The sequence below is a fragment of the Apaloderma vittatum genome, unplaced genomic scaffold (assembly GCF_000703405.1).
Source record: "Apaloderma vittatum isolate BGI_N311 unplaced genomic scaffold, ASM70340v1 scaffold6563, whole genome shotgun sequence".
Classification (NCBI taxonomy): domain Eukaryota; kingdom Metazoa; phylum Chordata; class Aves; order Trogoniformes; family Trogonidae; genus Apaloderma; species Apaloderma vittatum.
Window position 1 is genome coordinate 1 of NW_009709759.1, and position 26,156 is coordinate 26,156.

Below are 26,156 nucleotides of genomic sequence, written 5' to 3' on the forward strand. Positions count from 1 at the left end.
TCTATGATTCTATGATTCTGTGATTCTGTATGACCTCAAATTGAAAACAAACCCTATAAAATATAGGGAGGAATGGACTTAAAGAGGTCATTCAAGGTGTTCCCTCTCCAAACCAGGATTTGCGCTATCTGAACTGAAAATATATTTACTGGCCTCCTGTGATGGAGGATACCTTCCCAGGGTATCCATCCCAGTATTTCACGGCCCTTAAATCATAGAATGGCCTAGGCTGGAAGGGACCTTAGAGATCATTTTAATCCAGCCTCCCTGCTGCCAGGGACGCCACCTCTCAACTAGATGACGCAACACGTGGAGACCAAATGGGAATTGAACCCTCAACCTTCGTGTTGTTAGCGCCACGCTGAACTGACTGAGCTAACTGGCCCTTACCAGCTCAGAAGTTTCCCTGGTGTTTAATTTAAATCTCTCTCAGCACGATGAAGCCTGTAGTGTTTTGTCTGACCTCCAACGTGTTTTAAGGCCAATTTCTTCCCTTTCCATCTGCACTGGAAGGCAGTTTATGAGCGCTCCATGACTTGGTGTTGGTGCCCTGTTCCTCACAGGAACTATCCAACCCCGATCTCAAGCCACCAGACGAAAAAATCAACTTCAGTGTTTATATTAATTAACATCTGAAAGGCAAATTTTAAAATGTGTCAACCCTTTTGAAGAGTTAAATATGCTTAAGTTAAAAATCAGGCAGCCGGGGCCTAATTTGGGAGAATACTGCTATGGCAACATTATGCAGCCTTATCACAATTTATAGCTAGGGATAAATTATGCTGGAGGTAATTGTGCTTGTAAAATGTAATCTTATCCATATGTGTTTCTTTATGGAAAAATATTTGTGTTTTTATTTTAATTTTTTTTTATATTGATCCCGTAAAACATGATATTAGCATTCCAGAGGAAAGATTAAATGTATTATTACATCTTTAAAGTAGGTTTTAATGATGTAGTGACTTACTTAAAAAATACCAAGAAAAGATGGCGATAGTAATTAAGTACCATTTCATTGTGCTAGGAGTCATTTTACAGTCAGTGCATTTACACAGTTTTTTATGCGTTATGGGTGTATTTTATAGGACGGAAGAATACAAAACTATTTTTTTCTTCCTTGCTTCCTTTTTGCAGTGCGAAGGAAGAGAAGGATTGCAGTTGTGCAGCCAGAAAAGCAGTAAGTTTTTGTTGTTGAGGGTCGTATTTTTATAGAGATGCATCAGGTCTCCCAGGGGAAGTAATACAGAGCAGCTGAGTGACTGTACTAACTGCTGCCCACACACTGCAGCAGAGTCCCCAAGGGATCCCTTTAAATCTAAAATGTTTGTGATCGTATAGGAAAGTCATTGCAATGGAAATATTTTAGTAACTGGGATTGTGTACCCAGTGTCTGATGGCCAGTAAGGGATGCTTATGGAATATGAGCATGTGCCAGGAGGGCATTTCCCTCTCAAGCCCTTGCAGTTTCTAGAAGCTAAAATTGAAGGGACTGAAGTGTGAGTATTTGCAGCCTGGAGGGCTAAAGCTCACAGACCAAAGGATGTTTTTGGAGAAGGGGTGGATCTGGCTCCTTCTTCACCAATATGCTGGCCCTGGGCTATGATAAACCATGTCAAAGCGGGGCTGTATTTGAAGTATCTCCATTCTTTGGTCCAGGCAGATGCTGATGTGTCTCTGGGTCCAACCTGAAGGCTGGGTGTACCCCTTTGCACTGACTGACACTATTAAATATGCTGAATTGCTGTTTGACAGGTTACCATCCACAGTGCCTGTTGAGAAAATACCTCATGACCTCTGCCCAGTTCCTCAGCCAGACACAACAGGTAAGGCTGCTCAGCACCAGAAAAGATCCTTATTTCAGGGACCTGTTGCCTGTATGGAGGGGGATGGCCCCAAAAAGGGAGCAAGAGTGTCACATGGGTGGGGAGATGGGACCATATCCTCAGAGGGTGTGAGGGGGTGTGGACCTACCAGCAGTGCGAGGAGTCTCTGGTGTACAGCATGTGAGGGTCTCGTCTTCTTCTGCATGTGAGCGCCACATCTTGCTGGGGTTACCAGAGTTCCCCTGCAGCTTGGCCTTTTCATCTAACACTGTTAGGGCAAGGCTAATGAAGCCATGGTGGAAATGGATACACCTTTTTAATTGGGATCAATAGACTGGGGCTTAGTGGGTGCTGGCATCAGGACTGTGTGGTATGGCTGCTAACGTCTGCTAAAGGCAAATTTTTTTTGCCCCTTTAGCAATGGCAGGAGGCTCTGAGTGTGCAATATTCATCTAGATTCCGCAGGAGGGGCAGGAATTAATTTACTTAATTTTAGCAGACTGCAGGGCATGCACTCTGATACCAGAGTTAACGTCCCAGGGCCCCGTTACAATCAAATAACTGTTTTTGGATGTGATAACCAAAAAGTGGATAACCACTTGGATGGCACATAAACCACATCTAGAAGTACCCACTTCTTTGCATGGGCTATAAAGGAGCCCATAGTAATTGGCCCACATGAAGAAAACTGCTCTGTAGACCCATGTTGGATCAGGGGAATGGCACTGCATGAAGCCACAGAGGGGTTTGTAGAGCTCTCCACCTGAACTTTCTGCTGGAGCTGATTCCATATCTGTGAGAGGCAGCTAATACATTCCCTTTCTAGCAAGTTGCAACTGAATCCATCTCGGATGCGAGTTAATAAAGAGCCTTGGGTCATGTTATGGATTAAATCTTTTCCCGATTCTCCGTTTGGGCAGGCGTGCAGCAAATCGGTTGCTGTTAACCGATGTTGGACAGATTTGAGTAGCTGAGGCTTCTCTACATTCTATCTCAGGGAAGTGTTTTTCTGCCCCCTTTGCTCCTCTCTTTCCCACTTCTAGGAGGAGGAGGAGGGGCCCTTGATTTACTGTACAAAGGTGCTACACGCACATCAATGCTACTTTCTCCTTGCAGGCACCATCAATGGAAGATACTGCTGCCCCCAGCTCTACATCAACCACCGCTGCTTCTCAGGTCCATATTTAAACAAAGGCAGAATAGCAGAGCTACCTCAGTCTGTCGGGCCTGGCAAGTGCGTGCTGGTCCTCAAAGAGGTACGGCTCAGCTATCTTTTGGGGGGATTTCAGGGGAATGCATGGGTCATGGGTTGCCAGGCCCGGTATTTGGAAAAGAACATGCACCTAAAATTGTCCTGGAGCTCTGTAGTGGTTTCCGTAAGTCAAAACTACAAGCTGGGAGGAGAGGGTAGGTATATGCATTGTGAGTTTCGATGGGAGCAGTGATGTTTTTGAAACGTGAGGAGTTCTCTTCTTTGGGAGCAAGTTTCATTTAACTGTGTGTGACAGTTCGTGTTCTGACCAGAACCATCCCCAAAGAGGACCTCTGTGGTCGTTGCCACCACCTATTTCTTGGCATCCATGATGCGGTTGAGCCAGCTGTTTCAGTGTGGGGGGCACCTTTGTATATGTGACCAAGGTCCACCGGGGCCCAAACCATCAAGATCCAAAGTGAACAGGACAGAAGGCGAAGCAGGACTGCGTGGGATGTGCCGAGCGGAAGCTGTGGTGTGCCCAGCTCTTGCCAAATGTAGATGGGTTAGTCCCACATAGCAGGGATGGCAGAGCACCACCATCTGTTTGCTTCATCCTGACCCAATCCATGCTTGCTTTGGGCCAAATCAAGAGTGTTGAGCACTTGATGTTGATCTCAGAGAAAAGCTATCTTGTTTGCAAAAATACATAAATATTTTCCACAAAGGTCATATACAGATGAAGGGCAAGGTGACCGCAGGTGGCAGAGAAGAGCGAGATGGTACTGTTGGGTAAGCAGGATGCCACTGGTGCCTTGGACACCATTTCAGTTTGACTTCGGTCTTCCAGAAATCCAGATCTTGCAGCTTTCAGATCTGTACCTAAATGAACCCGACTTCATTTGGATGAAGGGACCTATCTGAGCTCCCCTTGGTGCAAAAGCATGGGAACTTCTTGGTGTCCATTCCATTCATCTGACGGATATTCAAGACCCTTGGTGCCCAGCTCAGGGTGTTTGCAGTTGTCTGAAATGAGATGAATCCCAGCCCTTAACGCAAACACCTAAAAGGCGAGATTCCTCCCAAATCACCAACCACTTTTGAAAACACATCTGTGCTGTACTGTGGAGTTACTCCTGTGTCCCCTTTCCCTTCCACGTCACCTGCGTGCACTGTCTTAAACACTGCAGCACTGCTGGTTGTCTCACATGGTAGAAAGCTGGGCCATGAAGAGAGGCCAGTAATCCAGCTGCCTGTGCAGGTGGGATGCTTGGGTCTCAAAAAAGCAAGTCAAAAATAGCCCTCAGCAGAAAGCAGGATAAAGTGGTTGCAGAGCAAAACTTGACAGCTGCCAAATTTGAAAGCAAGTCCGTAGCAGCTTGCTGATGGGGAGCATTAGCAATCTGCTGCTGCTTGAAAAAAAGGCAGTGAAAAAGCAGCATGGGGGGAACATGAGGCATGAACAGGCAATACTTATGCTAATGGTTCTTCCTCCTTCCTCCTGGAATTTGGATTTTGAAAATATAAGCAGTGCAAAGCTTCTGCCAGTTCTTCCCCTAGTATCTTAGGGCTTTACTGCGTAGACTAACACCAGCTTCTCCATATTGCTCAAGAGTGAGACCAACTTGAGTTTCCTAGAGAAAGTCCAATTTCTCTTGCTCAGCCTCCTTACAGAATTGCTTACTGAAGGAGCAGATAGCAGTGTCAGTGAGACATGGCTGTCTTGCTTTTGGAGACATGAACAACTTCCAAAGGAGCAGGACAATGACAACGGCCTGGCATTGGTCAGGGATTTTTTTCAGATAAATTCAAGCTCATTCGGGCTGTGGAGACCAGATCCAAATTTTGGAAAGCGTGAAGAGAAGATATTCAATGTGTTCCTGTAGGGGAGATACATCTGGTTCTTATCAACTGCTGCTGAGACAGGAGGGATGTCAGCAGCTCAGAGGACCATGGGAAGGGGAAGGATAGGGATACCCAGCGCATGGAGGAGGCAGGAAGTGGCAAAAAAGACATCATTGCCCCAAGATTAAGACCAGTAGCAGCTGCCAGAACACCCAAAAGGACTGCAGAGCTGAGTGGTGAGAACAGTACAGGAGATATCTCCTCCAGCCCCAGACCCCAGCTACCAGGCTTTGCACAGCTGAAGAGCTCACAAGGGTCCCCATCCTTCTGAACCTAGTCTTGGTGCCGATGCCTTTCTTTTATACCCACTGCTGAGGTGGCCTCAGGAGAGCAAATGCATTGTAATTGTCTCTCACTATATAGGAAAACTGCAGGCCATTGTAAATTATGCATCAGCATAACTTGGCTGGAATAGATAAATTATACACGGGCTTTACTTTGGCAACACAGAGGGGAAGGTGGGAAAGACAACCCAAAGCAAGAGCTACAAAGAAAGTAGTGGTCTGGTGGGACCTTGTTATAGTCATCCTGGTCTCCTGCTGTAACTCACTGCCTTTAGAGATGCTCCAGTTAAAAATCTGTTCTGGTCACCAGCCAGTTCCCAGTGGGCAGCAGTCTCCGTGCTGGAGACACTGCTGTGTTTGGCACTGATAGAAACCCCAGACTAAAATCAGCCAGATAACCAACTCCTGCCCCATTTTGGGCTAAATGATTAGCTAAAGCAAGAAGAAAGCAGATGTCCTTTCCCCACTAGCACCTGGCTGACTGCTGAGGCATAGGCATTCTGCCCATCCTCCTCCTTCCTTCATACTCAGCCATGAGGGTTTGTCAAAAAATGTAGTACAAGGGTAGTGCATGGTGCTCTTCAGCCCTCTTTTCCACCCAAGTCTTGTCCTTCCTTACTTCCATCACTGATGCGGTGAAGCATCACCTGGATCCAGCTCAAAACAAACTGGTTCTGCTCACCTGCATGCTAATAGTGAAATAACTATGGATCAGTACTGCTTGCTTCTGGAATAAACAGGATTAGGAGATACCCTTGTAGCATGGAGTAGGAGTATCTAGTGTTGGCTGTTCTCAGCTGACCCAAGTCGTGTCCTTCCTTACTTCCATCACTGATGCAGTGAAGCATCACCCTGGATCCGGCTCGAAACAAACTGGTTCTGCTCACCTGCATGCTAATAGTGAGATAACTATGGATCAGTACTGCTTGCTTCTGGAATAAACAGGATTAGGAGATACCCTTGTAGCATGGAGTAGGAGTATCTGGTGTTGGCTGTTCTCAGCTGGGTTGTTGGGAAAGAAGCAGGACAGTTAGGGTTGCTTTTCTGCAGCACTTCTTTTCCAACAGAAAAGGCATCTCTGCCAAGTTTTGCGTTGTTCCTGTATCCCCTTGATTTCTGCTCAATTGCTTTGTCCTGATGTTGGATTCAGAGGTGGTGAGCTCTGCAGGGAGCAAACTGCTAACGTGCCTTCCAGAACAACAGCCCTTGGGCAAGACTTCCCACCAAAATCTTGGGAGCAATTGCAACTTACTTGGCAATGTGGTCAAAAAACTGATTTTAATTCTGTTTGTTTGTGTGTGTGTATCCTTGCATCCACACAAAGCCTTAGCTGATTGTCAAGTAACTCTTGTGCTATTTAGTCCCAGACTTATTTTTAAAGCCTAGCTGTTCATTATGCCTGGTGCCAGCAGACGTTTCTATTGGGACCAGTGGTTTATTTCACCCCAAGAGGCAAGTGAGGTGGTGATGCCTGTTTAACACCGTCTGCAAAGCTTATATCAATCTCGAGATACTTGTTCGGAAAAGAAGTTGAAACTTGGAGCCAAATACAGTGGAGACATCATCTATTGCCGTCCAGCAGCTACATCTGGGCTGAAAAATGGTGACTGTATAGCAGCTAAGATACGTGATAAATGCCAGCTTTAAGTTAAATTAAAATAAACACATTGTCAGCTTTAGATTTACTTCCTGGGTCAGAATATATAAAAAAAAATACTTCTGAACAGTTCTTCCATCTATGCCAGGATCTTACCACAGCACCGTTGTAAAACAAAATGAGGTGTCTTTTTCAGACTTCAGATGATCTATAACCCACCGTATCTTAGAGAAATGTGCCATAAAGGTTAATTAGCCTTATTGCTTACTGGTCTTACTATTTTAAAGACACTTTGCTCTTTCTATATTTAAAAAGAAAAGGGACAGAAGGGTAATGTGACTGTCCAACTGAAGCAAACAGGAGAAATCAGACAGCGTTTGTGAAGGAAAGCTATTACACTCTGCAACTTGAATTTTTTGAAGCGCAGCATGACTTCTTAGGAGAAATTTGCATAATTAAATTACACTGCTCAGAAAATTAAGTAGCTTGTGCTGAGCCTTAGGTGTATGATTGAGCTGGAGTGATAACGTTACCATTAGTGATCAGATATGGCATTGGAATGACAGAAACCTCTATAGTCTTGGAAAGATATAAACTGCATTTCTGCTAGAGGGTTCACTAATATCCTCTTCAAGGCTGCTCTGTGGACTTCAGCTCATTCGTAGTAGTTCCTCCAATTTAGGATTTGGATATCTATGTTTTTGACATGTCATTGACTGTCTTAAGCATGTCAATATTTAAGTGCTACAATCTTGACTACGACAAAAACTCTCTTTTAGATCCTTGATGATCTAATAAAAGAATCCCAAAGAACTACTTTTTCCCCTTCGCTCTCTGTCCCACAGACACATCATTATTCCAAGTAGAATAAAATAACTGTTAACTGTCCTGCCTGAGGCTATCCTGGGAGCTAGGGTCTCTCCTGTTAGGTAGGAGATGAGTGTTCATATCTCAGAAAGAGCATGGAAAACAAATTTCTCCTTGTAAGGATGCTGATCATTGGACTCTTGAACTGGAGAAAAGGTGTGATGCTATTTTAGACAGTACCTTGTCAAGTGATACCTCCTAAGAAAGCTACATCCAGGGTTGTGTCCATTAAGGAAGAGATGGGAAATGTGTCAATACCATAAAGCTGTGATGGGAAGCAAGGTACTGAACTGTCACATGGCAATCAGGCATGTCTAGAAATGCTCAGAAACGGCTTTTGCACTTGAAAATCTATGACATGGAAAACTTCATAGCTGTCACATGCTTATAAGGTTGAGTAGAGGCTTGTGGTGGTGCTGTGTGATCACACTCACTAAGACAACTCTCACCTCCTTAACTCTGAAAATCCAAAATTCAGCAGTATCCAAATAAAACCTCATAGAAGCATAGCAGCAAAGGCTGGTGGTGTCTAATCCATCCCTCTGCTCCAAGCCACTACTGGCTGCACCCAAACCATGCCTGAGAGCTGAAAATAAACTACCACATGTACATATGGTGTTTAGGGATGTGGTTTAGTGGTGGGCTTGCCATTGCTAGGTTAACGGTTGGACTTGATGATCTTAAAGATCTTTTCCAACCAAAAAAATTCTGTGGTTCTGCAATTCTATAAAATTCTCAAGCTGATCACAGCCAAAGGGAATTTAGTGAAGCAGATAAAAATATGACCAGTCTGATATGAGTGAAGCAACTTTCCATCTCCAGATAAACCTGGAAACTGGCAAGCTGGAAACTGGTCTAGGTTTCTTCACTGTGATTTTACTTTAATCACAGTTAATTTTTGCACAAGAACCAGTGTTCTTGTTTCTCTCTATTTTTTAATATGAAGAGATAATGTTGTTGGAAGGTAACACTGTTAACATGGTGATGAACTTCTGCTGTAGGGTAAAATACCAGACCAAGTTACTTATTTGAGATGCAAGAAGAGTAAAAGCCAGAAGTTTTAAAAAACCATTTTTTTCTTCCCTTAGAGGGATACGATTGTTCTTACAAAACACTCTTTTTTTAAACTGAGCTCAGAATTTTACAGTGTCCTGCTGATGGCAAGCCAGCTTTGAGAAAAATCCTGGTATTGTGGCTGTCTTTGGAAGGCTGGAGTTGATTAGGTGTCTGGGATAATGCCCAGACTTGGCCACACTGTTATTTGCAGGATTGGATTTTCTTTTCTTGCTTATTTCCTAACTGTTCTGACAATTTATACAAACACCATCACCCTGATAAAGGAGCAAGACAGCACTGTTTGTGGGAATTGGTCAGCGAGAGATGCTTGCTCCTTGCTACTGGCTTTCCCACCGGCAAGCAGGGTGGGTGTAGAATCATAGTCATAGAATCGTAAATCAGCTTAGATTGGAAAAGACCTTTAAGATCAAGTCCAACTGTTAACCTAGCACTGTCAGGTCCACCGCTAAACCACGTCCCTGAGCACCTCATCCACCCATCTCTTAAATACCTCCAGGGATGGTGACTCCACCAGTTCCTTGGGCAGCCTGTTCCTGAGCTTAACAACTCTTTCGGGGAAGAAGTTGTTCCTAATATCCAATCTAAACCACTCCTAAGCACAGCTTGAGGCTAATTCCTCTTGTCCTGTCACTTGTTATGTGGGAGAAGAGACCGAACAAGCTCCTGTGTAGGCGTTAAATAACTCACTGGATTTGCTGATCAAGGGGGGAACACGTATGGTGAGTTGTGAATGAGCATGGGAGCTACCCAGGCACTTGATGCTTTATGAAACCCCACCTTTGTGCTTCCCTGCATTGCGTCTGTGTGTCAGAGGCCAGTGTCCCATCAACTTGTACAGTGAGAGGCAGGCAAGAGGAGGTGTGAGTGAGCAACTGGATGGGCTGACTCAGAAGCTTTCTTTGTTTCTCTTGGGAATCAGTCTGGCTTTGTAACTAGTATCATGGGATGTGCAATGAGATGGGAGCCGGCTGGAGAGCTGTGAGTAAATCTGTGTAGTTGTTTCTGCTTGTGTGAGGAAGAGTGTGGGCTCCCTCACAGAGTGCTCTGGATGTGCAGATGATCAGAGCTGTATAAGACATTGGTGCTATTATTAGGAGTTGCTTTAGGTATCGCTAATTGCACTTTTTTGAAGAGTTGTTCGAGTAATCAGATTTTGCTTCTAACAAGCAACCTATCCAAACTCAAACCACTGTCATTTTACATGGTGCTTTGCAGCATTAAGTGAAGCCGTTGCTGGAAAATGATTCATCCCCCAAAGTTTTCAAAATGCCAGCAAATCCACAAATTGCTGGATTTAAAAAAAACAAAGAAACAAGTAAACAAACAAAATACAACCCAAAAAAAACCCCACCAAACCCCAACACCAAACATAGACACGTTGCTTTTTGCATTATGACACAGTTTTGTTTCTTATCAACCATGTTCATGGGTGCTGGGGAAACTTAATCCTCATCGTACTGAAACCATTTGCAGACCCCCAAAGAATTAAGAGCAAGCGTTAGGTAAAGAGCTAAATTATATCAAAACTAATCCAGACTCACTGTGGGGTCATTCATGGGCATCAATGCAGAGTGTTCAAACGCATGGTCTGATGCTGTTAAGAGGTTTGTTTTCCTTGTATTTGTCTCCTTAGGCCAAGTGCAGATTATTAAAGCTTGGATTCCCTGAGCCAGTAGTAGGAATCATTTTTATTCTCAGAGACTTTGAACTAAATGGGTTGGCACATGTGTTTTGTTGTCCAGAGTGGCCACACACTGGGATTCAGGCACACCTCCTGCAAACTCTTTTTGTGTAGACTTCATTAATATTCTGTTAATAGAGCCATGGCACGCAGCGCTCAGACGCTTAAGCATTTTGCTGACCTCAAGTATGCGAATTTTCCCTTTAGTGTTCAGTGTGTAACAGTACTTGACTTTGTACCTGCTTGAGCCACCAGAAGTATTTTCATTTTTGTATTTAATTGAGCCAGTATGACTACACCAAATAGTGTCTGCTTTGGGTGAGAGGGTCTGTCTCAAATAAAAATCACTGATTAATGGGAGAGTTTCAGGGTTCGCTAGCAGCATTTAATGCAGTCACCATATCAGACTGATGTGTCGCCTACAAATATGCTTGGCACATTCATCCAATCTGGGACCTCTTCTCATCATCTCTAGTACTTACCCTGTGCAGCCTTGGACCTGTAGGCTGCTCCTGCCTGTGCAGGACACAGAATCGTATTCAATGTGGTCTAGGGCTACTTTAAAATCCCTCAGTGCTGTCGATTTTGTCTCTCACTAGGTTCTCAGCATGGTGATCAATGCAGCTTACAAGCCAGGGAGTGTTTTACGAGAACTGCAGCTAGTGGAAGACCCTCAGTGGAATTTCCAAGAGGAAACGCTTAAAGCAAAGTAAGTCTTCAGTGTGTGCTCCTTTGTTTGGGAGGCTTCAAAAATGGAACTGACTGAGGCGGGGGTGTGTTGGGAAAGAAGAGATTTTTTCTACTGTGAGAGTTTTACTTTTCTAATTATTGTTTTGATTCATTGAATTATTTGATTCATTCTATAGCAACTTAAGAAATGGAATATTCATCTGAATGGTTCATTTCTGTTGTCCTTCTCCAAGAGCTGTCCAGATTTTGATGAAAAATGCCATGTTTCTTCAGTCAAGTCTTGAGTTTTATGATAAGCTGTTCCTGTAAGATTGGCTATTACTGAATTAACTCAATTCCTGACTTTCTAAATGTAGGAGTATTACGGCTTTTAATATAGAGCCTATCACTCTAATGCAGAAAAAAAGTGGTGAAAAAAAATGGCACCAAAAAAAAAGTGGAAACAAAATAGCAGAGACACATTTTTAAGCGGGAGAGTGATGAGGACAAAATACTAACAGATCTGAGATTCAGGTCAAGATCTGAGACCTTTCCAGAATATATGCTTCAATTTTCAACTAAACAACACTTAGGAAAACTGTGTATTTAGAAAATACTCAATTTGCCCTTTCAACTTTAAAATTTACCCATTTATGTCTTCTTTATATAAGGGGCACTACACTTAGGATATATTTCAACAAGCGGTGACTCTCTGAAAGAGGAGAGTCTCACGTAAGCTCTCTTCAGAGCCCATCCAAGAGCATTGCTTCCCACTTCAAGATGGAAGTCAACAAATAGTTCTTTAAAGACAGCTTCTGCCTTAACTGACTTGGTCACCTTGATTCTTTGAGTACTGAAGTTAAATGCCGTGAATCTGAGTCTTTATACTGAACTCTGTTACTCCTTTTCAAATAAAAGCAATTTTCTCTTGGTTATTTGAAATGATTGGCTGTCAAATATGGCACTATTGATTGCTGTTGTATTTGATCTTTGGCCATGAAGATATGCAGGAAGTTCATGTCGGCATCGATTGAGGGAGAGAATTGAGAACGTGCATACTCGGAAACTGCTTTTCTAAAGAAGGATTGCAGATAGAAATGAAAAGCTACTAGAAAATCCCATTTTTAATTTGCTTCTTTCACCTGTGTGGAAAGTCATGTTTTTGTGTTTGTCAGTTGAAATTTTGTAGATGGAAATCTAGAAGTCATCTTTCCACATGCGGTTTTTCATTAAAAACAAGTCATTGTGCATGACCTGGTTGGCATTAATTCCAGACTCCCACACTTTGTACTAGCAAACATCAGATAATATGCTCCTACAGTTAGCAGTTGTGAAATCAAGTTTTAATGTCCCATCTTACTATCTTGTCCTGCAAAAAATGGAGCTTGTGGGCAATTTTGCTATTAGCAGTATCCAGAATAGGACTTTGTTGGGATTTCTCATGTGAGTGTGGATATCTGCCTTGTACAAAAGCAGCAATATCCAGTTCTTAAGGCTGCTGCAATATTTCTAACGGGAGACAACCTGGAAAACTGATTATCAAGTGCAGAGGTGTCTTATTGGTAGTAACCTACATCTATACCCCAGTCCACTGTGACCCTAGGCAGCCTGCTGACTTCACTGGGCTTGCACCAAGAAGACCAACGCAGTTGCAAGTACATGGGCTGCTAGAGATTGTCACTCATACGTACCACATCAGTCCCATCTCCTGCCTCACTGTTACCTGATGTGCTGCTCATACTGCAGTGAGCATGTCTGTTTCCATTCCTTCCCCCCATTCACTCTTGTGTTTTGTTCCTTCTCCCATCTGTTTGGCAGGGCAGCCATTCTGCTGAGAGATACGTTATATCTACATAACCTGCCAGATAAAAGCATACCACTGCTTTCCAACAAGGAGATTTTGTGTTTTGTGTTGGCCAGCCAGTCACAGGCTGTGTACGGGTTCCTGTATGAGGGCTACCCCAGGAGGCAGCAATCTCAGCTCTTCATTGAGTCAGGCAGCATAAAATCATAGAATCATAGAATGTCTTAGGTTGGAAGGAACCTTAGAGATCATCTAATCCAACCTCCCTGCCATGGGCAGGGATGCCCTTAACTAGCCCAGGTTGCTCAAGGCCTCATCCAACCTGGCCTTGAACATCTCCAGGGAGGGGGCAGCCACAGCCTCTCCGGGCAAGAAAATTTATGCCAGAGTCTTGCCACCCTTATACTGAAAAATTTCATCCTAAGATCCAGTCTAAAACTATAAGGTCCCCCCAGAATCTTATCTTCTCCAGGCAATCTTTCAATTTTATCAGGCTATAGAATGGATCACGACAGGCACAGAGCTGGGACTCCCAAGTTTTGGAGTGACAAAATATCTCCTGAGGAGACAGAGCTCATGAGGCTGGACAGCACCTTGCTGTTGAAGCTCCCTGGCTTCTGGGCCTGAAGCTCCATTCAGAGAGTGGTGCTCGGTGGTCATACCAGCTTGCCTGTGGGTTCTTTTGAGTACTTCTAAGAGTAGGTGACAGCAGGTTGACATGCCATAAGACTGTTCGCCTGCCCTAGGACTTCTTTCTTTTATCCTTCCTGAGTTTGCTTGAGTTGCTTCATCAAAAAGTATACTAGGGTCTTCACTGCATTTGGTTGTGCAGAAGCAGAAAAGAAAACATTCTCTTGAAATCAGATCCCTCAGGATGTGCGAGTGGCATGTGACAACTTTACATCAGCTACGACAGTCAGTTGGGCTCCAGAATCTTAAACAGAGACTCGTAATGAGCAAACGGCTGTCTACACTGACTTCCGTCTACACCAGCTCCCAGTGGTGGCTTGCTGCTAACGATGACAGCTCTACAGCCAGCTGGAGTGTCTCTGCTGTAATGTGACATGTCGTGTCACCGCCTGCCTTCTGATGTAAACTGACAACTCCTTGGATCTCAGCGATGTTGTTGTTTGTTCGCAGCGAGGGCTGCGGTAGGGGTAGAGCAAAGGGGAGGGAGGAGGACGGTGAAGAGAAGGTTGCTTTTCCCACCGGCCCGCGTGCCGAATCGTGCACTGCCAGGAATGCATTATCTCAGTCCTCGGGCAACCTGCGTTTAGTTTATTCTGCTGTCGTGAGTGACCGGCACAGAATCAATTACACTAGACTTGCAAAGAAGATAAACAATTTAGAGTGTCCAAAGAGATGTGTCTGCAGTGTGCAATGGTAGTCGCTTCCCATCAGTGCTCCTGGCGCTCTGTGAAAATAATCAAACCTCATTTATTGGTGATGATTAGAAATGTCAGGCCTGATCCTTTGAGTTCCCATAAGGGCCGGATGAAACTGTAGGCATTCAGCCCTTGTAGTCTTGATGCTTTAAGTTCAGCGCCTATATCTAGATTTGGCTTCCCAATTTTACATCAAATGCGTGAGGGACTTTATGCCTTTTAAGAGTTTTCATTTTAAAGGGCTGTAAATGGGGCTATTTGGACTTACCTATTTTTGCCACTCTTTGGACATGAACAATGCCAGTATGTGCACAGAGTTATCTCCTGGGTCTTACATGAAGCCCGGTTAATCAAAATAACGAAGATGAGTATTCCTGGGCTCCTCCATGAAATGAAATTTTGAGAGCTGCCCAAATCTGGTCACAGAACTCCAGGGATATTTACACCCGTTGCTTATTTATGATGCTGCGTTTCAGAGAAAGTCTCTTCACTGTGCATGCTTTAGGAGACTGCCTTTTTCTTGTGGTAGATGACACTGAGGTGTTTGAAGTCTTCTTTGCCTCAGCCTTTGTTAGCAAGGGTAGCTCTCAGGCCTCCCAGGTCTCTCTTACTGTTTGAGGGAGCAAAGAGTTACCCACAGTAAATGGAAAAGAAACTTAAGACACTACAAGCAAACTGGATGTGCATGAGTGCGTGGAACCAGATGGGATGCAGCCAGCTCTGTGTGAGAGAACTGACCAATGCCATTCCAAGGCTACTCACTGTCATGTTTGAAAGTTTCATCTGGACAAGCACAAACATTGCACCCCTCCTCAAGAAGGGCAAGAAGGAGAATCCAAGTAACTGCAGGCTGTCCAATCTAATGTTCTTGGGAAGGTTATTAGGCAAACCCTCAAAGGAAGCCATTTTGAACATCATGCAGCACCAATTGGTAGCTATCAAGAACCAGCATGGATTTATGAAGTGCGGGTTGTGCCTGGTATAACTGGTTTGGTAGTTGAGGGAAAAAACAGTGGAAGTTGATGTTGATTTTCACAGAATCATAGAATGGTTTGGGTTGGAAGGGACCCTAAAGATCATCTCATTCCACCTCCCTGACATGGGCAGGGAAAACTTACACTAGACCAGGCTGCTCAAAGCCCCGTCCAACCTGGCCTTCAATGCTTCCAGGGAGGGAGAATCCAAGATTTCTCTGGGCAACCTGTTCCAGCATCTCACCACCCTCAAGCTGTGGAGATGTGGATGAGTGGAAGGTTGACTGGACAACTGGATCCAAAGAGTTTCAATCAATGATCTGAAGTCTAAGTGGCAGGCAATTACTAACTCGGTGATCAGTACAAAGCTTATATGGTTTAGTTCGCCCGTCACATGGGTCCTGAGGCATTGCAAGGGTGAACTAGTGTGACCAGGTGGCTTTCTGTGCCAGATACTGGAGATAGAAGTCATGAGGATCAGTGGAGTGACTTAAACCCTTTCTTACCATAATCAGGAAGAGATTTAATGAGACATGTCCTTAAAGCAGAACAGTTCCAGAGCCCTTTCTGAATCCTGTCTTCAAGAGAACTTACTGTCCCTGGATGATTAAATAGCTTTGGAGGAAGATAACTTCTAATATTTGGCAGACTTGAAGCTAGTAAGACAAATTGGAAATTTCTTGCAAAAGAGGAGATGAGAGTTTTTGGTCCCTCAAAAGCAAACTGAGGCTTTTAGCCATGGAGTTGTTCACACTAGTCTCAAGGATTGTCAGAACCGTGAGTTGTCCTTATGATGAGAGTTTTGAAAATGAGTGTAGTCTCAGTGTTCTTGCTGTTTGAAGTGTCTTTGGACTTTTCATGTCATCACACAGTGGTCCCTAACTGGAGATCCAAGAAAACGTTTTGTTCTCATGAACCTCTGATATTTTTTGTCACCAAGGAAGCTTCAACAAGAGAGTGATATTGCCAGCAATGTGCTATTAGCTTAATACTGTTCCTCATGGATAGGCAAAGATCAGAAGTATATTTTTTGTGGAAGTGGTTTAACCAAAAAGGTTTATCCAGTTCTGGGGATCTGAGGGCAGAGGAGGAGGGAGAGGAACGGGAGATTTATTTGGCTTTAGATTTCTTTTTAAAAGAACGGTGATCTCTAAGAAAGCTGAAAATGTTATGCTTGTCATGGCTGTTTTCCAAGTTTCCAGTGCTGCCATGCTATGCAGGCAGGTTGCTTACTGCTTATGAGTGGTTGGGAAGATAGGAGTCCCAGTATGAAAAACATCTGTAGGAGTATCAGCAGTTGGTAATTTTTTGAAAAATGCTAATGGAAAAGGGATTTCTGGTTATATCCAAAGGAGCTCTTTCCACGTGACTGTCTTAGAACAGCTCAGATTACATTTGATAGTGTTTGTGTTAAAAATCTTTAGTGTGTGAGGAATGTGGAAAATATTAGTAGAACCTGGTTTATAGTCAAAAGACGTGCTGCCAAGGCCAAAATCATGTAAAAAATATTACTGCAACCAGTACTAACACCTTAGAGTTATTGAGACTGGTGGCTGAAGTCATGTTGATCTCCATTTTGCCATCCATTCTGTTAATTACTATGTGAGTTGCATTCAAACCAGACTGTGAAATCAGTCAGTTTTTCATTTTCCTGGTTTCATCTTATTCTTTCAGCAGGCACTTTGGTACAATGGGTCCTTTCTGGGCAGCCACACACAATAGGAGGCACACAGAAATAAGTCAGCCATCCTTGAATAATACCCATCAGGCAGCTTTCTTAGCTTTTAAGAAAGAAGATCAAGAGGCAATTTGATTACAGCGCTTTTGCAGGGAAACAAAACCAGATGCAGCCTTTTCATCCCAGCAGTGAAAGTCAGAACAAGGACATATAAATGTAAGTTAAATCCAGACACATGCAGACATAAAATGAGGCATAGACTCGTGAGGTATAGGTACAGGTGCTCCCACTGCCAGGATTCTTCCAATGTGGAGACCCTCCTCAAGGGGAGGCTGGTGCATTTCTGGAAGTGATGCTTTAGTCCAACCAAAGTTGTTGAGGTTCTGGTGAAGGTAGCACAATGAAATTCTGCAGCCTGTCACAGGAGTTGGGCTTACTGACCTAGTGATCTAGGCCATCATTAAACCTAATGGCTCCTGGAGAAGTAATAAGGGCAGGAGCCTTTTCAAACACATGGAAAAGAATATAAACCTTTATAAGTAGATATATTTAAATGCCTGTGGAAATTTGGTCTTTTGATATTAGATATTGCCAAACTTTCTTTAGCCAGCCTGCCTGTGCACCTTTTTTACAGGGAAGCTGGGATAACAGTGCTCTATACTGGAAAGGAATACTTTTTCCATTTTACATCATCTGTGCAGGTCTGTCAGGCTGCATGAAGAGTGGACTAATTAGGTTCCTTTTCCTTTTTCCTTTTCCTTTTCCTTTTCCTTTTCCTTTTCCTTTTCCTTTTCCTTTTCCTTTTCCTTTTCCTTTTCCTTTTCCTTTTCCTTTTCCTTTTCCTTTTTCCTTTCCTTTTCCTTTTCCTTTTCCTTTTCCTTTTTCCTTTGACCTTTTCCTTTTTCCTTTGACCCTTTCCTTTTCTTTCCTTTCTCTCCTTCCTTTGACTGTAGGATTGTCTCCATGACCTGATATCCTTGGTTGGTTACCACATAGGGGTATCAACACCTGGTGCCTCGCAGGTGTTAGTTATGGAGAGTTTTGTGTTGAAGCGGTAGTTTGGACCGAGTCTTTTGCAACATGAGGATAGTTGCACCAGGCCATTCTCAGACGCAGGTTTCATTTGGGTACCCCTCTGTAACACTTTATGTCCCCTAGTTTCAACCCCTTTTCCCATATCCCAGTGTTGCCAGAAAGAGCTTTTGCAAGGGAGAACAGCAAAAAGTGGTTTCTCACTTGCTTTGTGCAACTCAGTAATACCTTTCAGAGAAGGAATAGGGTCCAGGTGCATGCTGCATGTTTTAACTCTCCAGCCATATCTCCTCTGTTTCACCTTTTCCTCCTCTTCCATATCTGACTGTCAGCAGCTGATTTCCTGCTAGGGGGCTGTGGGTGTTAACACGCTCGCAAATGCTTTGTCTCATTTTTCCTGGTGACTCTATCTTTGTCTTTCATTGCCTCCCATCCAGTCATCTTTCTTTCATTGTCTCTCCTTTTTCATTTTCGTGTGTTACTTTTCTCTCCTCTAAGTACATTTATAATGCTTGAGCACCCGGCATTCATGCGATTGTCTCTTGTGTTGCATTCCTCAGGAGGCATAAGAGATGTTTTAAAAATCTTATCTTAGCTTGATGCTGCTGTTTAATAAATTATGGGGTAATTGGTTTTTCAGAGTCCACATCTACAACGTATTACAGCAGGGATGTAACTGTATCTTTCTTAGCCATTTATCGCTCAGAAACACTTCATATAAAACCTGAAATAAATGTTTCAGTAACACATGGATAACAAATTTAAGACACATCATTAATTGCAGATTTCTGCTCTAAGCATTCCCTGTAGGAGTCAGTTTTTAGAGCCTGTTGCTGTAGCCCCATTAAAGAACTCAAGAGAATCCTGAGTAGTTCCTTGAGTTTTGTATTGCCCATATCTTATAAGAGTGAAGTCATCTGGTGCCTGTATGGCTGAGAGTACAGTTCCACTTGGATACTTTTACAGGGTATGTGTATCCCAGTAACCACAGTTGGCACAATGACCGTGGGCTTGTGGTAAACTGAAATGTGATACAGGAACTTCCATGAGAAAGATGGTAGTGGAGAAGGTGAAAGCTGTGTTGAGGGCTGAGAAATAGCCCAAACACAGGGTGGTGACCAGAAAGCTCTGTGAGGTGTGTGAACTTCTCATCACAGGGCAATATATGAAGAGACTATATCCTCCTCCCCAGGAATTTATATCAGTTCATAGTATGGGCTCACTGTCCGGTATAGTACCCTCACCAAGCCTACTGTGATTTTTTTCCGTCTCTGCAGATATATCCAGTCTGCACATACGTTTCTTCCCAAAATCATGTCCACACCTCTGATTTATTTCACGCTGCCTTTCCTTCCTCAAGTCCATCCAAAATGGAGCCACTGAAACAAGTAGACCTATTCTGCATGCCTTCCCAAGAAAGACACTCTCCAAAAAGTGATTAGGGAAGGTATCTCACTAACAGAGGAGAAGCTGATCTGTAGCATCAACAGAAATCACTTGATTGGTGACATGAGGTCTTACTGTGCTCTTTTCTAGATATAGAGGGAAGACATACAGGGCAACTGTTAAGATTGTGCGGACGTCGGATCAGGTAGCGGATTTCTGCAGAAGAGTCTGTGCCAAGCTGGAGTGCTGCCCCAACTTGTTCAGTCCTGTGCTGGTGGCCGAGGTCTGCCCAGAGAACTGCTCCATTCATACTAAAACCAAGTACAGTGAGTACTGGCCAAAAAGGCTTCTTGTTGCTAGCTGGGAATCAGAGCAGCGGGAGACAAGGAGTTGTGTAATACATTAATATTGAGTAGGATTCATCTCCTCTAAGAGCAGAGAAGGTGGTGAGGCACTGGAACAGGTTGTCCAGAGAATCTGTGGATGGTTCATCCCTGGAAGTGCTCAAGGCCAAGTTGGACGGGGCTCTGAGCAACCTGGTCTAGTGGGACCAGGGGACTCTGGCATGGAGGTGGAACGAGATGATGTTTAAGGTCTCTTCCAGCCCAAACCATTGTATAATTCTATGATTTAATCCTGACCAGGCCACCATAGTCTCCCTTAGTATTGTGCACAGAGAAATAGATATCTCCAGAAAACTGTCCGTCTCACTCCATCCTAATATGCCTGTTCGAAAGTCATTACTTTTGGGGAGTCTTGACTTTTCTTCATATGTAAAGTGAATATATGGAGCACATAAAAGGAACTTGCACTGGCCAGCAGGCATTTAAACTCCTGCATCTGAGACAGATTCGTTAGGTGAGATGAATCCTGTCCTACACAGTGAAGAGTTTCCAGCATATGCACCAGGATAGGCCAGTATCACAGTGCTGAAGTGCTGGAAGGAGTTTGGGAGCACTGACTCTTTTTGCTCAGGGCGTTTAATATTTAAACGTATTCTTACCTCTTCAGGAAGGCTGCAGTTAGGCATGTGTTCAGCACTTTTTGTTGTCAGTGGTGTTGATATTATTGGCTCTTAAACAGGTCAGGAAAGTGAAAGTGAGTGGTGTTCTTCCACAAAGGTTGCAAGAAACCAGTGTGATTGGTTTAAACCAGTTAGCTTCTGTTTGGTGATGGAGCAGGAGGAGAAATGGGCTCAGGGAGAGATTCAGATCACTGAATGTGCATTTCTGTAGAGCTAGACTCCTTGGTCCCACTGGTAGCAAATGGAGTGATGGAGAACTGCAGCTAAGGGAGCTCCAGCTGAGATTGTCTCATCTCAGAATGGGTGGTTGTAAGTGGCTAAAGGAGTTGTTCCTCATAACTCCGTGGATTTAATGAAAGGCTCAGTTCATCTGTGAACTTAGCATGGGTGCCAAGTACCATTTTAGTTATTACAGGATGCCCTGCCTGGTGAAGGGCAGCATACCTGCCAGCCCCACAGAATGCTGTAGAGCATTTTGAAAGACATCTTGCACAAGCACCTAACATAAGGTCAGAGGACTCTCATACCCTTAATTTCAACTTGGGCCACGAAATAGTCAAAGGTAATAAAACCACATTCCCTGATGCATTGAACAAACATGTATAATTCAGGGTAGCTGGCCCTCTCCCACCTCTGCTGAAAACATTAGCAACTAGAAGTATATCTAAGACTGTTAAGTCATGTGGAAGTACATTGGATCAAATCTGAAACATGTTGACTCTCTCCTTCCAAATCACTGCTCTGCTTACCAAAAGCTTTTCCTGAGTGCAGTTTGTAGGGTTAAATTCTGAACCCCTCAGTCATCACCAGTAAATGTGTATACATAAGAGCTGTAACACTGCGTTAGTGCAGAATGACATCGTATATTTACATAATTTTCCAAATTAATGTATTTTAATGTTTCTAGTAAAAATGCACTTAGTGTGCAGTACTGAATCAGTAGCAAGAAGAAAGACAAAGTTTCCTTCTCTTGGTAGTTACAGTTTTGAATGGGTGTTTTTGCTTCATTTCTCCAGCTTACTATTATGGGAAGAGGAAAAAAATCATTAAGCCACCAATTGGGGAAAATAACAACATGAAAAGTGCACATGTTAAGCCAGCCCGACGCCGAAAAAGGCGGAAATCCATCTTTGTGCAGAAGAAAAGGAGGTCGTCAGCTGTCGATTTGAATGCTGCAGGCTCTGCAGAGGTGTGTGTTGCACTGGGATGCGTCAGCAAAAACCCCTTGGTGATTTTTTTTGGTCCCCCCATCTGCATCTTCCTTTTGAGGGACTTCTCAGCAAACCTCAACAGTTCCATTTTCCATTTGGAATCCCTCCTTGCTACTCTGTTCTTCTAAGGTCAGGCTGGTTGGAACCCTATTCATAATATTTTTGGTTCACAACATCAAGCAGTAGAAGTTCTAGAAGCTTTAGTATACACACGAATGGTTTATGCCCCAAATATATGGTGTTTGAGGCCTCAATCCCTCCAGTATGTTGTGTGATATGACAGGATCCAAGCTTCAAAAATGATTTGTGTCCGCATACAACCTGGAGCGGACTTAGTTCTGTGTGGACCCAGGTGTTTTTCCCATGATAGTAATGACAAAGTTGATGTGTGGTTTCGTTTCCTCAGCTGAGTGCCAGTGATTGCTGCTTTGTGCAATGTGAAATAAAACTGATTTACTTAAATTCACTCTCCTTCTGCTGGAGGGGGATATTTTAGTCAGTTGATTGCTTACATCTTCATGACTTTGTCCTCATTTAGGTGTAGTTCTGCTTCATTTCCTTAGATTATACCCGCTTCAGAGGAATTTAAACTCATGTTAAGGCTAAATCAACCATTAGCCAAGTTTTTCAGCTTTTCAGCCAATATAACTAACTTTGTCTAAAATTGCTCTTTCATTTAAGTCTTAAGCATATGGTTTGGATGCATGTTCACACTTGAGATGAGAACTAAGGTGTTGAAGCCATTTGGGCCACTTACATATATGTAAAGTGCAAAATACACAGTTTCCATCAGCTGATTTGTGCTTGCAAGCTCTGTGTAAAAGAAATAACAAGAATCTGGTGTAATATCCTTTAAAGGAAAATTTGTGCTTCACCTTTAGCAGTGAGGTGTTGGGCTGAAAGCAGGGAAATCTGAGTGAAATCCTGTCTTAGGTTTTACAGAAATTCCAGCTAAGAAATCAAGGTCAATTATGCATGTCTGTATATTTTTAAAATATACAAAATGTCCATACTTTAATAGTAATGACGCCCATGACAATTTCAAGCAAGGTGAAGGTTTGAATTCAAGCTTATTTCTCATTTTATTTCATCTTGAACAACCTGAGTATCATTCTATCCTTTGTAGTATTTTCCATTTTCCCTTCTAACGTGTGTACGCGGTGCCATGAGGTTTGAGACGGAAGCCCAACAGAGGAGCATTTCATGCCAGATGAGTTATTGCCGTTGACCTTTTGTTAGAAACAAACCAAGGATTTGCCCACCATGTATTTGGGTTTTTTTCTTCTACATTTTGTAACAAGTCTAAATCGAGGACTAGTCTACTTTGCACTGTAATGAAAATGAGATAATTCGCTTAAAATAAGTGTTACCCTGGACTGGCGTGGGCACGGGTGTGTGGTTTGACCCAGCGCCTTTCGATTTGCTGCTGTATTAATCGCTGAGCCTGGATGCTGTTTCTTGCTGATGGTCCTCGTGCAGGAGAGCGAAGACGATGAGCCAGATGCGATGGAGGACGAGACGGGAAGCGAGGAAACCAGCTCAGAGCTGCGGGATGACCAGACGGATACTTCTTCTGCTGAGGTCCCCTCTGCCAGGCCCCGGCGAGCGGTCACCTTACGGAGCAGCACCGAGTCAGACAGACCTCCTCCCACGGAGAGAGCCCGGCGGAGCCGGAGACCGCAGCCCCACTCCTACAGCGAGGTGGAGAAGGGCACACAAGTCAAGGAAGTTAGTGTATCTCACTATCCCTCCCAATTAATGCCAATATTCTTCCTAAATTAACTTCAGCGCCAAGCCTTCTTTATTTGAGGAGGGCATCCTTGCCCTGGTTCTCCGCACAACATAGTTTTCTTTATGAGAGCTTTTGGGTTTTTTCTTGTAGGAAATTAAGCAAGAAGAGGAAGAGAAGCTCATCCTGGACAGTAATCCATTGGAGTGGACCGTTACTGATGTTGTGAGGTTTATTAAACTGACTGACTGTGCACCCCTTGCCAAAATATTTCAGGAGCAGGTAGAGGTCTTCATGTAACTCTTCTCTTTGTGTTTGTGGTGCTTATTTGTATTACACGAGCAGCACAAAAAGAGCAGCACATGCCTCTTTGCTAGCTGGACCTGGGGCTTTGACAAAGAGATTCTGACCAGACTTTAGATTCCCTCAGGCCAAGCTAAAGCAGAAATTTTGGCAAGGCATGGAAGCCCCTGGAAACTTGAATCAGACCCTGGTCAGATCCTCAGAGAGACCAGGAACACCCCAGTAGGAGTGCTTGTGAAAAACAGGAGATTTAGACTTTTTTTATTCATGCCAAGGTCCACAGCACCGTCCTGGTGTCACACAGACACCTCGGTGTACCAACAGATAGTGGTTAATTGGTGCCTCGCAAACTGTCTCTCCTGGCCACGAGTTCCACCCTGCTTTAAAATATTGACCTGGGAAGCAGAAAACTGCTGATTGAACCCTAAACTGCCTGCCTGAATTTTGTCAGTAGATACTTTGGGTATGTAGACACCTATTTCCAATTTGCATACCTCTGGAGATCTGGCAGTCAGGACCTTGAATGACTTAATTTTAAGAGATGCCAAGCATCCCCCCATTAAACAGATTGGTTTACAGGAGCAGGAGCCAATGCTCTTCATCTCAGGTCGGTGTACATGTGTAAAAATTATATAGAAACAGCCATTCCGTGGGTAATTGGCAACAGGCACCGCTGAAAGCAAAGGGCAGCACTAAGAAATCCTACTTAGAAGGAGGCGAGTATGGTTAATTAGCCATAGCCAGTGGCAGTCAGTGGTATGGCCAACTGCACATTGAGCTCTCTCTGCTTCTTCACCATGAATAACTTTGTACCCGAGTGCAGCTGCTTTGACAGGGAGAGAAGTTGAAGTGCAAGTCTAGAGTAAGGCTGAAGCACTCCAAGGCAAGATGCTGTAGTTGCTGCGTCGCAGCGTGCTCCGACCATTTGTTAATCACCCTGGAGTAACGCCAGGGCTTGAAAGCCAATCCCAACGCTCCTTTGCCAAAGAGTTTTAAGGGGATTTTAATCAAAAACAGATGACTGGAGCTGTTCCTTGCGATTCATAAGGAAGCTCTGGCACGAGGGGCGATGCCATCAAGCTTCAGTGCTGGAAGAACCTGAGCTGTGGACGATCCTGCTCAAGGCAGTGCTTAAGGTGTCCAAATCCTCCTCGTGTTTAATGCTGCCAAATCAGGGCCATCCTGGGGAGTTTATGTTGCCTGTGAGTTACAACGCTGCTTCTGCACACGGAGTCAGATCCTCCCTGAGGGGTAAAAAGCAGTTTTGTAGCCTGCTTGTCTGCTTCTCAGTCCATTACAGAATAAAGAAGACTTGAGCTCTTAGTTAAGAAGAGAATCATAAAGCCTTGAGAAATCCCTAATAAAATGGCTTTTGTCTGAGTTGCTAGTTCACAGATATGCCTTAAGGAAGGACTTGACCTCCAGAGGTCCCTTCTAGCCTACACCGTTCTGTGATTCTGGGACATGAGAGATTGCAAGGGCTCAGAATGGTCCAGGCCCATCTGTCTTGGTTGTTCAGCAGCTGAGTGAAACAAAGCAGGTCCTGGGTGGACCAGGGGATGCAGCGTGGAGCAGGACAGGCATAAACTTGTGCTGAGCATGGTCCAGAAGAGGTGAGAGAAGGGTTTGACTTGGCAGTGGGGCTAGCATCAGTTTCTCCCTTCAGCTCCGTCCTTTATCTCCTGATGGGCTCTTTGCAGTCTCCCTCTTGTTTCAGTTCCTCAGTCTAAAATAGGACTAATCAGATCTCAGTCTAAAATAGGACTAATCAGATCTCTGTGGACCCTGCAAAGTTCCTTCAGAGGGTGACCTTGTGTTTCAGCAGCTGGGATGCTTTTTTCCAAACCAGGGTCAAGGTGGGAGCCTATGAAGACACACTAGGCAATTTCTGGATAAGGTTGAGGTATCCCAAAGAAAGGAGGTGGGCAGCATGAAAGTGGGAGAAAGGGCAGAGGATAAAATCACCTTTAATATTTTGGGGAAACCTCCCAGGCCTGTTTCTCCAAACCTGGTTATGCTTTCTGTCCTCCAGAGTCCGCAAACAAAAGCATTTTTCCTGTCTTTTTTCTTCCCCAGGACATCGATGGCCAAGCCCTTCTGCTGCTGACACTGCCCACAGTGCAAGAGTGCATGGAACTGAAGCTTGGTCCAGCCATCAAACTGTGTCACCAGATTGAGCGAGTAAAAGTTGCTTTCTATGCACAATATGCCAACTGACTGCATTTCTTTCTGTTCTCTTTCTTTTTCCCTCTCTTTTTTAACATTTCAACTTGCTCGAGGGTTTTTTTTTCTCTTATCCTGTTTCTCTTTCCCAAGAACACGTGGAATTGGAAGCACTGGGAATTAATCTGTAGGAAAGAAAAAACAAAAACAAACCACAGAACAGAAAACTAGCCACAGATTGAACTAATTTCTCTGTACTTGTAAAGCACACCAAAAGACTGCCAGCATCTCTCCTCATGAGCCTCACCAACTCCTTACACAGAGGTATAAGGCCAGCACGGATCAGTTTGTCATTCATTAAAACAAAGCTAA

The 26,156-nt window shown here is 43.9% G+C and overlaps 1 protein-coding gene across 1 annotated transcript; it reads left to right on the forward strand.

Moving 5' to 3' along the window:
- Positions 1-1,134: 1,134 nt before the first annotated feature.
- LOC104272132 (scm-like with four MBT domains protein 2) lies at positions 1,135-25,838 on the forward strand (the record flags this gene model as incomplete). Its single annotated transcript, XM_009867042.1, has 9 exons — positions 1,135-1,177; positions 1,753-1,823; positions 2,940-3,079; positions 11,026-11,135; positions 19,505-19,680; positions 21,395-21,567; positions 23,069-23,317; positions 23,472-23,600; positions 25,698-25,838. Coding segments are annotated over 9 exons (1,232 nt in total), but the record flags the coding sequence as incomplete, so codon positions are not given.
- Positions 25,839-26,156: the final 318 nt, after the last annotated feature.